Consider the following 13,464-nt stretch of genomic DNA (forward strand, 5'->3'; position numbering starts at 1 on the left):
AGAACTATGTGGTGGAGTCAGAATCTGCACCTGGGGCCATCAGACTTTATAGTGGGACACCATACTGAGGGCTGGTGGGCGGGCTGGTTTCTGGTGTAGGTGTGACTGATGTGGTGGGGGATCCTTGATTCTGACAAGTGAGGTGGCTGATTCAGCTGGAGGCAAAGGCACTGTCTCCCTTGGCTCATGTCCTTGGCTTTAGGACCAGCTAGTTCCTTCTTATTACTGGATCTGTGTCTGGAGAATTTCTCCTAAGTGATGCTGTACTCACAAATGCTTTCTAAACTTCTTCTTCTTCTTTTTTTTTTTTTTTTTTGTGGTAAGATCTCAGTATGTTCAGGCTGGCGTCAAACTCACTATGTGGCTTAGGGTGGCCTTGAACTTGTGGCAATCCTCCTGCCTCAGCCTCCTAACTGCTTGGATTATAAGTGTATGCCACTATTCCTGACTCTTATTTGTGATCCTCGTGGCTCAGCTTCCCAAATGCTGGGATCATAGGTGTGTGTTACCATGCCTATTCAAGATCTTGTCTCAAAATAAAAATAAAAAGGGCTGGGGATGCAGCTTAGTGGTAGAGCGCTTACCTAGATACATTCAAAACCTGCTGATAAGGGTCAGAATATAAAGAAATCACATAGAGAGCAAGTATCCAGGGGAAAGCCATTGCCACCAGCAGGGCCAGGGCAGGAGGCAATTCCAGACACCTGAAGGCAGCTTTCCTGGGAGGGTTGCCTGGTGGGAGGGCCGACAGTGACACTGGTGTTGCACGGAGGGAGGGAGCTGGGGAAATTCATACCCCAACCGCACTCTGTTCCTCTGAGCTGCCCCGCTGACCAACATAACCCAAAGCCAGAGAGCAGGGGAGTCTGCTCATGTTACCGGATGGGCAGCGTCCAGGGCAAAGGAAGCCTGAAGAGGCCAAGAAAAGATCCCTGCACAGCGCTTAAGCTTTCCGGCAGTCAGAATTTACACAGAACTTCACGTCTACATAGTCCCCGTGTGAGGCAGGCCCAGCAGGAGTTTCCCTGTTTTGTAGATGAGAAAACAGGCTCAGCAAGGTGAGCCTTGCCAAGCATACAGAACTCTGCTGGAGATACCAAGTCCAGGGAGGAAGTGGTTCTGCTGGACATGCAGCCCCTTAAGAAGTCCCCAGTCCAGAATCTCGGGGGCCACTGGAGCCTCAGGCGAGGTGACTCTCACTTAGAAGATATCCGTACGAAGCGGGAGAGGCTGTTCCATCTCACTGATGAGGAGCTGGGGCTCCTGGGACAGCGTGGTTGAGTGTGGCACTGCCAAGGTCCCCGAGCTGCCCAGAGTGACCTCCTCCCTTTCCTCCTGCCGCAGGTGCCGGAGAACCTCCTGGGACAGCAAGAAGCTGCTTCCCTCCGCAGGTTCTAGAATAAGAACATGGGGGAGACGGGTGAGGGCCTCCTTCCTCTTGCCCGCTAGAACACAGGAAATGCTGCAAATACCCCCCTGCCCTCCCTGCCCCCTCTTCCTGCCTGCCCCCAGCCAGTGGGACTGCAGTCTTGTGGAATTCTGCAACTGGAAATGCTTTGGATTGCTACTTTTTGTTCTGGTTTTGCTGAGAGTTTTACTGTGTAGTCCAGACTAACCTTGAACTCTCTACATAGCCCACGATGGTCTCAAACTCACCATCCTGCTGGTTCAGCCTCCAGGGTGCTCGTATTACAGGGAAACACCATCGTGCCCAGCTTAAAAGTGGCTTGCTTTATTTGTTTGTTTATTTTTAAGAAAAGGTCTCACTAGGTAGCTCAGGCTGGCCTTAGGCTCACAGTGATTTTCCTGCCTTAGCTCCCCAGATGCTGGAATTAGAGGCATACACCACCATACCCTGCAGAAGTGGCTTTAGTATAACGGAATTTCTACTTCTCACTTTTGGAAATGACTCACAGAAGTGGGCAGACACCTGCCCAAGGTCACACAGTGAGGGAGTGGCAGGCCAAGACTACAGGCCTGGTCCCTTGTGCTCTATATCTCTAGTCAGGGACCCATCCCTTTCCTGCATCTGTAGATGAAAGGAAGGACTCCTATATCCACCTGATTCAGCCAGAGTTTACAGCCAAAGTTCTCAGAAAGCAATCTCGTGTCCAGGCTGGCAGGGACAGGGCAGGACATGATTCTTCTGACCACTTGGGAAAGCCCAGACATGGGCTACCATAAGTCCTGACTCTGGGAGTCCTGGAAGCCCTGATGCCTCAAGCCCTCCAGCCTAAGAATCTCTTACCTTGGTAGACAATGAGGCGACACTTGTTCTGATATTCCGGGACCTCTGCCAGGATGTCTTCCAGTGTCCGGCAGAAGAGTTTGGCCTGCTCAAGCCGATCATCCCGGCTAAAGCCAGCCCTGCTGTCCTGTGACATTGCAAACAAGGTCTGCAAGGGGGTGGCGTACTCCAGAACATAGGCACCCACCTGGGGGAGGTAGAGGAAGACCAGATGAGCCGGCCCAGTGCTGTGGGACAGAGTCACTCTGATAGGTCTGTCCTATCTAGCCTGCCTTTGGCTCTGACATGCCAGGGTAGGGATGGGCTAAGTTTTATCTTTCACAGATCCTGCTCCTAAGATCTCAGGGAAAGAGCCAGAGAATGAGGCCATCAACTGCCCCTGCTGGAAACGCAGTCTCAGGACTGAGCTCTGAGCTTCAGCTATGGTCTGAGTTTCCCTAAACTCTCATGAAATCACTCAGATGTCCTCCCTGCCTTCGGGAAAGGCAGCTTGGCAGCCAGGAGCATGGTGTGTTCCATCTAGAACTGTCTGCTTTCTCAGTTACTCCTTTGTGCTTTGTTGTTCTTTTTTTAAGGTTTTGTTTTGTTTTTCAGTTTTTCGAGATAGGGTCTCAACATGTAGCCCAGGCTGGCCTCAAACTCACAGCCATCCTCCTGCCTCTCCTTCACAAGTGCTGGGGTTACAGGTGTGCACCTGTACCTGACAAATTCGTTTCTTTAAAAAGCAGGGCTCACAACCGCCCCTACCCCATGGAGCAGTGATGAGGATACAGTGGGGTGCTCATACCTGCACCCAGAATAGCATCTGGCGTCCAGTAGGTGCTCAATAAATGTTACTCATTATCACCCAGAACTGAATCTCTCCTATCCTTGGGAAACAAGCTGAGAGATGGGTCATGAATTTTTAGGTTGTTTTCTTTTTTTTTTCTTTTTTGTGGTACCGGGGATTGAACTCACCACCTAGTGCTTGCTAGGCAGGCGCTTATGCCACTGAGCTAAATCCCTGGCCCTTTTTTTTAAAGGAATCAAGGGGCTGGGGATTTAGCTCAATGGCATAAGGGCCTGCCTTGCAAGCAGGCAGTCATGGGTTTGATCCCTGGTACCGATAAAAAGGAAAAAGACAAAAAAAAAAAAAAAGGAATCGAACTTAGGACCTTGCACTTGCCAGGCAGGTGCCATATTACTGAGCTATATCCCCAGTCTCCAAGTCATGAATTTTTAGTCAGTAGCCAGGGCCCAGGGTTTTAAGCCTGATCCCTCTCTCCCTCTCCACAAACTCACCGGCTGCCCATTTTCCAGAAGCTCGTAGACACTGTTTGAATAAACTCGCCCTTTGATGCCAGCACGGTCAGCCTGCTCCTCAGGCAGCGCATGCAGGAAGCGAATGTTGGGGTCCACCCTGCTCAGGTCATCAGGTACCCCACAGTCCAATGGGCAGAGGATGTACAGCCTTTGGCTCCCTGTACCCCGAAATGTGTTGTTTTGGAACTTATTGTAAGCTTGGATCCGAGCCTGGAGCCCTGGGGTTAGGAAATGCAAGAAGTTATCCTGTTAATCCTGTCTCCTAACACTGAGCCGGTGGCCCTGTCAGGATGTGGGTGAAAACAACTGAAGGTTAGCTGGGTGTGGTGGTGGTGGTGCACATCTGCAACCCCAGCACCCAGGAGGCTGAGGCAGGAGGATCGCTACAAGTTCAAAGCCAGCCTGGGCTATATAGTGAGTTCCAGGACAGCCTTGACTAGTTAGTGAAACAATGTCTCAAAAAAACAAAAAACAATAGAAACATTAAAGAGTCTTATTGTTCAGGGGGCTGAGGGAGAGAAGAAGAGTCCCTGGGACCCTTTTTTTCTTCCTACTCCTGATATTTGATTCTCCCTGCTCTTCTGCCAGATTCCTGTGTCAACTTCATTCCTTCCCACTATGATTTTGGAGGCTCTAAGAGAGGGAAAGAGCCTGGGAAATGACATTTCCAGCCCTGCTAGGTGCAGAGAGCCAGGCCTCTAGCTCTACAACAGTTTACTCAGGAAGCCCTAGGACCAAAGGTAGGCAGCACTGAGATTTGGAAGAACCACAGCTGTGGTCTAGAAGCAGAGGAGACACGCATGGGCTGCCCAGTAAAATAGTCAAGATTCCAGGCTCCAGAGAGGCTTGGGTTCAAATCCTCTCTCTTCTCACTGGTCTCAAACTCTCACTGATCCTCCTGTTTTAGCCTCCCCAGTGCAAGAATCACACTTTCTTATTTCTAAAATAGGAGTGATGATCTGTATCTGATGGCACACGCTCCTGTGATTGCAGCACTCAGGAGGCTGAGGCAGGAGGACTGCTGTTAATATAAGGGTGATGCCTGTCCTTTCCTCACAGCCTAGAAGGTAAAAGATAAAAAGCATCTGAGGAGCACGAGGTAAATATTTGTCAAAAGCCTTCCAGGAAGTCCTTGGGCAAGTCACTGACTGGCTTCCAGCCTGGCATTCCTTATGGAAACCAGGTGTAATGATAACACACTTCGTGCTGATGGGGCTGTGTGAAGAATTCAGTGTTTTGGTAGACATGAAGCTGCTTTGCAAAGTAAAGGAGGTGCTGGATACACAGACTGCGTATTTTAGTGCCTGGGACGGAGGTACAGGGGTGGCCCACCTGGCAGGATCAGCTTCAGGTACCCAACGTAATAGGACCATGCCAGCCCGTGGGCCACATTGAAGTTTTGTTTTTCACAGATGGCAGAGATCTCAGCTGGAGCCAGGGGCTGTAGAGAGCAGGACAGGACTGTGGGGCCCCCAGCAGGGCACCAGTCCTCTGAGATGCTTTCCCAGCTTGCTTCGGCCACCTCTCTTCTCCCTTCAGTAAGAGGCTCCACCACCAGGATTCCACCCTTTAAATTAGTCCCACTCCCAGGCCTGGTTCAGCCACAGCACCCACTCAGCCAAAACTTCCCCCACCCTCTGTCCTACCTGGAGGCCCAGAAGGATGGTGACAGCTTTTGAGAGACCCAGCAGTGCAAGTGTCCACCAGAAGGGCTTTCCAGAGTCAGTGGGGAGGGAGCTGGACAAATAGCAGGACAGCAGCAGCACAGCCCCAGAGCGGATGGGGCAGCCCAGGCAGGCCCGCACGGCTTTCCAGGAGCTGCCCGAATACCTGCAGGGGGACGGCTCAGCCTCAACTCAGCCAGAGAAACTCAGGGAAGGGCAGGGCTGGGGAGTTAAGAGGGCGCGGCTTGTTAGGTACCCCAGCCTCCATGGGGCCGGAGGGAGTCACCTGGATTGGATGTGACACAGCTCCTCAGCCAGATAACAGACTTCTTTCAACAGCAGGCCCAGCTGCAGGGAGGCGAGGTACAACACCAGGTACCGGAGAGTGTGGTCCGGCGGCTCCCCCGTGCCCCACAGGATCACCAGACAGACCCCTAGCAGAACCAAAGCTGCCTGCTGGGCCCTGTGACCCCTGGGACGTGGGATGGATGGATGCAGGCTGGAGCACGGCATCTGTGAGCACAAGAACTCTATGGCCACATGCCCAACACTCTGCTGCCCTGCTGGGACTGTGGCCCTGGCAGGCACCTCTCTGAGCTTCCCCTTCCACGGTGCCTACCCGTTCTCACAAGCTGCGCTTGGGGGTGCTTCTCAGGGGTAGCCTAACTGCCCATCCTCCCCTGTCCAGGATGTTTGTTGAAAACAAAGTAGCCCTAACCTCAACAAGCTGCACCACATCACAGTGTGAGACCACAGGTATGGTTCAGAAAGAAGGCAGCAACTATCCCAGACCCAGGCCTGAAAGCGTTCTGTGCTGCCCAACCCACCAGGGGCCCTGAGGGATCTGGCCTGTCTTAAAATGCCGGCCCCCCCAAATTAAATGAAATGCATCCCAGAGAGGATTCCCCAGAGCTCAGGGAGCCAGGGCAAACCCAGCCTCAGGGCTCCCAGTGGGATGGTTCCTGACCCTACCTTCTGCCTCCTGGACAGTTTCTTCTTAGAAGACCACAGGCAGCAAAGGACCAGCTTGTACGATGGCCACTAGAAGCGACTGGAGCCTCTCTGGGTGCCACCTAGAAATGAAACATTAAAACTGAAAACTCTCAGGAACACTCCAGCCCTGGCACTCTGCCAGACCACAGCTGGGAAGAAGGGTATTTCCGGATCCTCAAGAAGGCCGGCTCTGTTCTGAGTCCTGACCAACCAGACCTGGGTCTAGGCTGTATGTAAGGCTGGGAAAAGCTTCATGCCATTGCCAGGGTGTTCAGAGCTGAAGCCATAGCCCTGCATACCAGGGTCCCTTCAGCCTCTAAGTTCCAGCAGGGCAGCACACAGGGCCACAGGCCATGCACAAGGGCTCCTTGCCTATGGATGCAGATAGCCAGATGCAGACTCGCTTCTCTGAATACTAGACGTCGGGAAGGGGTGGAGAAATAGGCACAGATATTTCCTGGAAAAGAGAAAGGGCCTGGGGGAGGAGCTAGCAGAGGACTGGGCCTTTGGCTCTGCGCTCTGGCTCTGCCCACAGAGGAGGCGGTCATCCCCACAACTGTCAGAGTTGTGCACAGGCGGCCTGTGTGGCTGTAACGTCTGTGGAGGGGGCTAAACCATGCCGTGCCAGGCCCGTCTCTACAGGGATAATGCCACAGCATTTCCCTATGAGCGACACACCTGTCTTTTCACCCAGCCCTCCCAGCCACTGTGTCGGGCAACTATAATTCTACCCCCACTTTAGATGTGGGTAATCTGAGGACCAGAGAGGTGCAATAGCTTGCCCCAGTGAGCAAAAGAGAGAGGATTTGAAGCCCAGCTTGTACTGCGCCTTGGTTTCCCGAGTCAGGATGCCAGGTGCCAGTGCCACATCCTATGTCTCCAATGTCCCTAGGTGGAGGGAGCGTCCCTGGCTGCTGTGCTGATTGGAGCACAGGGAGGAGTTCATTCTCACCCAGGTTAGCCTCTTGCTTGGGCCTTTCTCCACATCACAGGCAGCCCCAGGAAGACACATTAGGGCTTCCTGGGAACCCTCCTGTTACTAGAAATAGTTTCCTTAGCACGGAGGGGATTCCCTATGTTTTCTCTTCCCTAAAACTGGCTCACATAAAGGTCTTGATGAATAGATGACAAAATATTAATAATGATTACTCAATAGAAATAAAATTGGGGAAGTTTTTATGCTATCTTTTCCCTTTTTCTCATGAGGATAAATATGTATTATTTGTTTAATGTTTAAAGAATGCAGTAAAGAGCTATGTGTGGTGGCGCACACCTGAAATCCTAACGCTTGGGAGGCTAAGGCAGGAGGATCACTGCAAGGCGGGCTGGGCTACACAGTGAGACCCTGTCCCAGAAACCAAAAATAAATAGATACACCCAAGCATGCATACGTTTATAAAGTCACATTTATAAACTGCTATGATTTGAATGTTTTGTGCCCTTCTGAAACTGATGTTGGAGTTTAATCCTCATTGTGATGCATTAAGAGGGTAGAAATTTTTTTTCTTTTGTCTTTTTGAGACAGTTTTGCTATGCAGTTCAGGCTGGACTTGAGCTTGCTTTGTAGCCCAGACTGGCCTCAAACTCACAACAGTTCTGCCTCAGCCTCCCAAGTGCTAGGGTAAAGGAGTGCACCACCACACCCAGAAATCGGGCAGACATTTAATTTAACTCAGCCATGATGTTTAGGGGTGAGGCCTTTAGGAGGTGATTAGGATTAGACAAGGTCATCAAGTCATTCATGACTGAATCCTGGTGGCTTTATGTTTTTTGGCTGCAGGGTCTCAGTATATGGATGTATACTCACTATGGAGCCCAGACTGGCCTCGTACTTGCAATAATCCTCCTGCCTCAGCCTCCTAAATTCTGGGTTTACAGGTGTAGGTCACCATGACTGTCCTAGTGGCTTTAAAAGCAGGAAAAGGACTGGCGGAGACAGACCTGTGTGCTCCCATGTCTTGCCAGGGATGCCCTGCACCATTTGGGACTCTGCAAGCAAGAAAGCCCTCAACCTTGGACCAGAATCATGACTCCAAACAACCCTCTTTTCTTTATAATTGACCCAGTTGGTGGTACTGTATTATTAGCAATAAAAAACAGACTAAGATATAGGTCCTGGAGGTTAGGACTTCAGTGTATCTCCGTAGGAACACACTCCAATCCCCTACATGTCCGCGGTGCAGGAGGAGGATGGGAAGTGAGCAGGCAGTGGAGGCTGTGGTCAGGGCCCGCAGACCCAGGAAATGTTGCATCAGCTGCTTGTATAAAACTGACTCTGAACTCAGGCAGAAGGGTGGGGCCTTGTAGCCCTTCCAGATTGACCGTCGTCTGAGGAGGAAGCAGAGGGCTGTGGAGAGAAGTTAGGTGCCAGCTTCAGGCTCACAGGGTAGTGGTTGCTTCTCTCCGCCCACCCCAAAGGCTGGTCTAGACAGGCTCTCGGTTTCTATTTCCTGCCCTGTTCTTGCTCCCTTCCCTGAAGCTTGTCAAAAATGTTCTTAAGAAGACTCAGCCCCAGGCTCATTCAGGTGGCCTTTTTTTTTTTTTTAAAGAGAGCCACCACTGTATGTACCATTGTCGCCCTGATTGACATGTTTTGAAATTTTGTTGTAGTTTTTTTTTTTTCCTTCTTTTTATCCTTGAATAAAAATGGATAAAAAATAAATAAAGGGGCTGGGGATTTAGCTCAGCAGCATAAGCACCTGCCTTGCAAGCAGGCAGTCGTGAGTTCGATCCCTGGTACCGATAAAAAAAAAAAAGCAAAAAGACAAATAAATAAATAAATAAAGACACCACTTTGGTTTAGTCTCATCGATTTGAACCTATTTCAAGAAAATTTTGAATTATGTCCAATGCCATTAATGTAATTGTTACAATAAACAAACAAACAAACAAAAGCCAAGGATAGTAACCCATGCCTATAACCCCAGCATTGTAGATGCTGAGGCACGAGGATCATGAGGCTGAGGCTCGCCGAGGCCAGCAGGCCCCAGCCTTTTGGTATCAGCGGCCAGTTTAGTGGAAGACAAATTTGGGGTGCGGGCACAGATTTGGGGCGCGTCAGGCCCAGTACAACTACTATGCACTTTATTTCTATCACTACATTAGAGTCTCACGAGAGCGAAACGCAGACCCTTCACACGCACGGTTCACAGCAGGGTTCACACTCCTGCGAGAGCCTAACGCCACCCTGATCTGGCAGGAAGCAGAACTCAGGCCCTAAGGTAAGCAGTGGGGCAGCGCCAACACAGGCAGAGTTTTGCGCCTAACCCGCGCGCACCTCCTGCTGTGCAGCCTGGTTCCTGACAGCCCACAGCTCCATGCTCTGGGGCCCTGGTCTAGGCTGCATAGTGTGACCTGGCTTATGGGAAAAAAGGGCGAACAGAAGGTTGGGGTGAGGGGTGTACTTCAGTGTGAAAGCCCTGTATTGTTTACACACACACACACACACACACTCGATTAATTCATCAACAATAAAAACTGATCACAGTGGAACCAGGATCCTCCCCTCCTAAATGTGCAACTTTTGCCTGGTTATTCAATTTTGTTGAGCCTCAGTTTTCTCCTGCCTAAAGTAGCGACAGTAGCTAGGTATGATTGGACAGGCCTGTAACCCCAGCTAGTCAGAAGGCTAAAGAAGGCAGGAGAATCACAAGTTCAAGGCCAGTCAGGCAATTTAGTAAGAGACTTTGTCTCAAAAAGGGGGCAGGCGGAGGCATGCATGGTGGCCCACACTTGTAATCTCAGGACTGGGGAGGCTGAAGCAGGAAAATCACTGCAAGTTTAAGGCCAGCCTGGGCTACACAGTGATTTCCAGATAGCCTAGACTGCACAGTGAAACTCTGCCCACCCCCACAAAAAAAAGAAAGAAATTAAGAAAAGGGGGAAAAGGACAGGGCTGGGAGCGTAGCCCAGTGGGGGGAATACTTGCTTAGCATGCACAAGACTCTGAGTTTCACTCCCAGCGCTGCCAATAAAATAAACATGAATCAATAATAACTAAAAAAATGGAGAAAGTCACATTCCTGGACTCACCGCCTGTCACCTTACCTGTATCCTAGGCTCACTGTTACAGACACAAAGCCCTGAGGTTCTGTCCGGGCTGGCTCCAGGCCTGGCCGCCCCTCTGCTGCCTTCCATCGCCCATAACAGTGCTGTCCCTAAACCTCTGCTGGGCGGAGTGATGCCCTAGAGACATGACTGGGCAGGGGCTGGAGGGCTGCACTATGAGGGGTGGTCTTCAGGGCCCAAATCCTCCTGGGAGGAGCAGTCACCAGGTCAGCCCAGGTCAGCTTACTTATTTTGGCACAGTTTTACTGACATGTGTCACACATCACGTGGCTCACTTACTTTACAGTGCACAATTTCATGTTTCCTTTTTTTTTTTCAGTACAAGGGATTGAACAGGACTTTCACGTTTTCACGTGGAGCTATATCCCGAGCCCTTCTTGCTTCCTTCTTTTTTTTTGTCTTTTGTCTTTTTGAGCCAGGGTCTTGCTGTGCAGGCTGGCCTTGGGCTCACTCTGTAGCCTAGGCTGGTCTTGAACTTCCAAATGATCAAATGATTCTTCTGCCTCAGCCTCCTTTCTCTCTCTCTCTCTCTCTCTCTCTCTCTCTCTCTCTCTCTCTCTCTCTCTCTCTCTTTCACATTTTGAGACAGGATGTCCCCAAAATGCTGTGTTACCCACACTTGGTTTGAACTCATGATCACTTGCTTCTTCCTTCTGGAGTGCAGGGTTAGAGGCATTCCCCAACCTTCCTGGGGCCCTCTGTTTCTGAGAGTTCTTCATTCTTGCATTCCTCCAAAGGTAGACTGAAAATATTTATACAAAGTATCATTGTACCAACCATGCACAGACTTTTTCCTGTTATTGTTCCTGAAAAATATAGTGTAACACAGCATTTTCATTCAATTAGAGACTATAAAATCTGGAAATGGCTTAAATTAGTTGAAAGGATTTATGTTAGATTATATGCAAATACTATGTTTTATTTTTGTATTATGAGAGACTGAACTTGGGGTGCTTTACCACTGATGTACATGTCCAACCCTTTTTTTTGGTACTGGGAATTGAACTCATGACTTTGCATTTGCCAGGCAGAGGTTTATCTCCAGCGTTCCAGCCCTTTCTTTTCTTCTTTTCTTTTCTTTACTTTTTTCGCCCTTTTTGAGACACAGTCTCACTGTGCAGTTCAGGCTGGCCTTGAGCTCACTTTGTAGCCCAGGCTGGTCTCAAACTCGCAACGATCCTCCCACCTCAGCCTCCCGAGTGCTGGGATTGCAGGCGTGAGCCACCACACCAAGTGCCCACCACTCTATTTTATTTTATTTATTTATAAATAAACAGGGTCTCACTGTGAAGTTCGGGCTGATCTTGAACACACTACAGAGTCCAGGCTGGCCTCAAACTCACAGCAACCCCCCTCAGACTCCCAAATTCTGGGATTAAAGGTGTTTGCTACCATGCCTGGCTTTATTTTTTGTTTTGAAATAGGGTCTCACTATGTGGTCCACGCTGGCCTTGAGACATTGATCCACCTGCCTCAGCCTCATGAGTAGCTAAGTCATGTCATTTATATAATGGATTTGAGCCTTTGGATTTCGCTAGATTCGTTGACACAAATACCTCATACATATGAAGAGTAAACTCTATGCAAGTGGTACCTTGGTTCATGAACTTAATTTGTTCTATCATTCTAGAAAAGGTAGCCATGTTTGTGTGAGAAAGATGGCCACACTAGTATATGTCACCCAAGGCAGAGTTTACACACAACATTTTGCCAAATGCTTTGGTTTGTAAACAAAAGTGATTTTGACCTAAGGTACCACTGTATACACGTGGTGAGAAAACCCATGTGACAATTTTTTCTTTTGGTACCAGGAATCGAACTCGCGACCTCACATTTTGCGACCTCACACTTTGCAAGCCATGTGCTTGTGTCACTGAGCAATGTCCTGGGCCCCATGTGACAATTCATTTTAGTATGTTTGTATCATCCCAAAAGAAACCCTGTAAATGAAGCACAGGAGAAAACAATGTGATTAAGAGACACTAAACGTGAGGTGTGTGGGCCGCTGCTGGTGTTTCTCAGGGCACTGCTCAAGGCTCAGCACTAGGAAAAATATATGTGCATATATAATTACTCTTTAAAAATCTGCTGTGGGAATATATATATATACACGATAAAATTTTTCCATTTTAACTGATACCCACCCCCTTGCCTGGCCACCTTGTGCTGAGTTTGAGCCCTGGGAGCACCAAGCTGTATCTCCAGCACGCTTTATTTTATTCTGAGACAAGGTCTTGCTAAGTTGCCCAAGATGGCCTTGAACCTGTGATCCTCCTGCTTCAGTCTCTCAAATAGCTGGGGTTGCAGTGTGTGCCACTGTGACCCATGCCTCTGAGAGTGTTTTAGGTGTGTAACTTAGTAGAATAAACATACCTGCAGTGTTGTGGAGTCATCACCGCTGTTTCCGACCATCTTCATCATCCTCAGTACAAACACTGCACCCGTGAAGCGGCGCCTCCCTATCTCCCTTCCCCCCAGCCTCCGGTGCTAGCTAAGCCAACCTCTAGTTTTCAGTGGCTTTCATCATCATGTTTTACACAAAGTGCAATCACACAGTTTGATCTTTTGTGTGACATTTTTCATTTACATGTTTTCAAGTTCATGCACTAATAAATTTTTTAATTTAAAAAAAACTAGGAAAAAGAAGTTCACCTATCAACATATATCACAATTTCATTCCTTTTATAGCTGTATAACATTGTATTATACAATACATGACATACTGGTCAGCTTACCTATTGCTGGAACAAAATACCTCACACCCACAATTGTGCTTCAGTCCAGGTCAGCTGGCTCCAAAGCAGGAACATCAAGATAGGAGGGTGTGATGGAACAACAGTGTTCAACTCATTGTAGCCAGGAAGCAGAGCATGAGGGTTAGGGTGGGGTGTGCCCCAAAGACTGCTCCGCAAAGGCACACCCAAAGGACCCGCCTCTTTCAACTGGCGCACCCCAGCTGCACTTCCTGCTGTGAGCATCTCAGTGGTTCCCCATTGATAACTATCGTGATCTATTGTTTTTTGCAAGAGGTTCCTAACCTAGCCAAACTGGCAAGATTAGCAGGTACCTGGCCATGATACTAGGAATATTCCCTTATAAGCATCTAAGTCCCCTATTTGTGATTCTTTTGGATGTCTCACTGGGAGCACTCTGGTACTTCTCTGTTTGATTTTGAAGAACTACCACCTC

At 49.3% G+C, this 13,464-nt stretch overlaps 1 protein-coding gene across 5 annotated transcripts; it reads right to left on the reverse strand.

Moving 5' to 3' along the window:
- Nucleotides 1–943: 943 nt before the first annotated feature.
- Nucleotides 944–13,153, reverse strand: Sting1 (stimulator of interferon response cGAMP interactor 1). Of its 5 annotated transcripts, none has more exons than XM_013141188.3 (11): nt 13,011–13,153; nt 10,893–11,017; nt 8,482–8,554; nt 6,507–6,664; nt 6,187–6,287; nt 5,501–5,727; nt 5,197–5,380; nt 4,883–4,991; nt 3,530–3,768; nt 2,249–2,435; nt 944–1,394 (listed from the first exon to the last, which is right to left on the reverse strand). In XM_013141188.3, the coding sequence occupies exons 6-11, from the start codon at nt 5,725–5,727 to the stop codon at nt 1,201–1,203; spliced, it is 1,140 nt and encodes a 379-aa protein (XP_012996642.1). In that variant the 5' UTR covers nt 6,187–6,287; nt 6,507–6,664; nt 8,482–8,554; nt 10,893–11,017; nt 13,011–13,153; the 3' UTR covers nt 944–1,200. The 5 variants fall into 5 exon arrangements, with proteins under 5 accessions (XP_012996642.1, XP_063088264.1, XP_063088265.1 ...); XM_063232194.1 differs by having other exon boundaries at nt 6,424–6,664; XM_063232195.1 differs by lacking the exon at nt 6,507–6,664.
- Between the last annotated feature and the right edge of the window lie 311 nt (nt 13,154–13,464).

The sequence above is a fragment of the Cavia porcellus genome, unplaced genomic scaffold (assembly GCF_034190915.1).
Source record: "Cavia porcellus strain 051 isolate PalLab524CR breed Dunkin Hartley unplaced genomic scaffold, mCavPor4.1 scaffold_21, whole genome shotgun sequence".
Classification (NCBI taxonomy): Eukaryota; Metazoa; Chordata; class Mammalia; order Rodentia; family Caviidae; genus Cavia; species Cavia porcellus.

Coding starts and splice junctions, on each gene's coding strand:
- Sting1 (XM_063232195.1), bottom strand. CDS start 5,727: ATGCCGTGCTCCAGCCTGCATCCATCCATCCCACGTCCCAGGGGTCAC. Junction 4,992..5,196: donor CCATCCTTCTGGGCCTCCAG/GTAGGACAGAGG, acceptor TGCTCTCTACAG/CCCCTGGCTCCAGCTGAGAT. Junction 2,436..3,529: donor TTCTGGAAAATGGGCAGCCG/GTGAGTTTGTGG, acceptor TACCTCCCCCAG/GTGGGTGCCTATGTTCTGGA.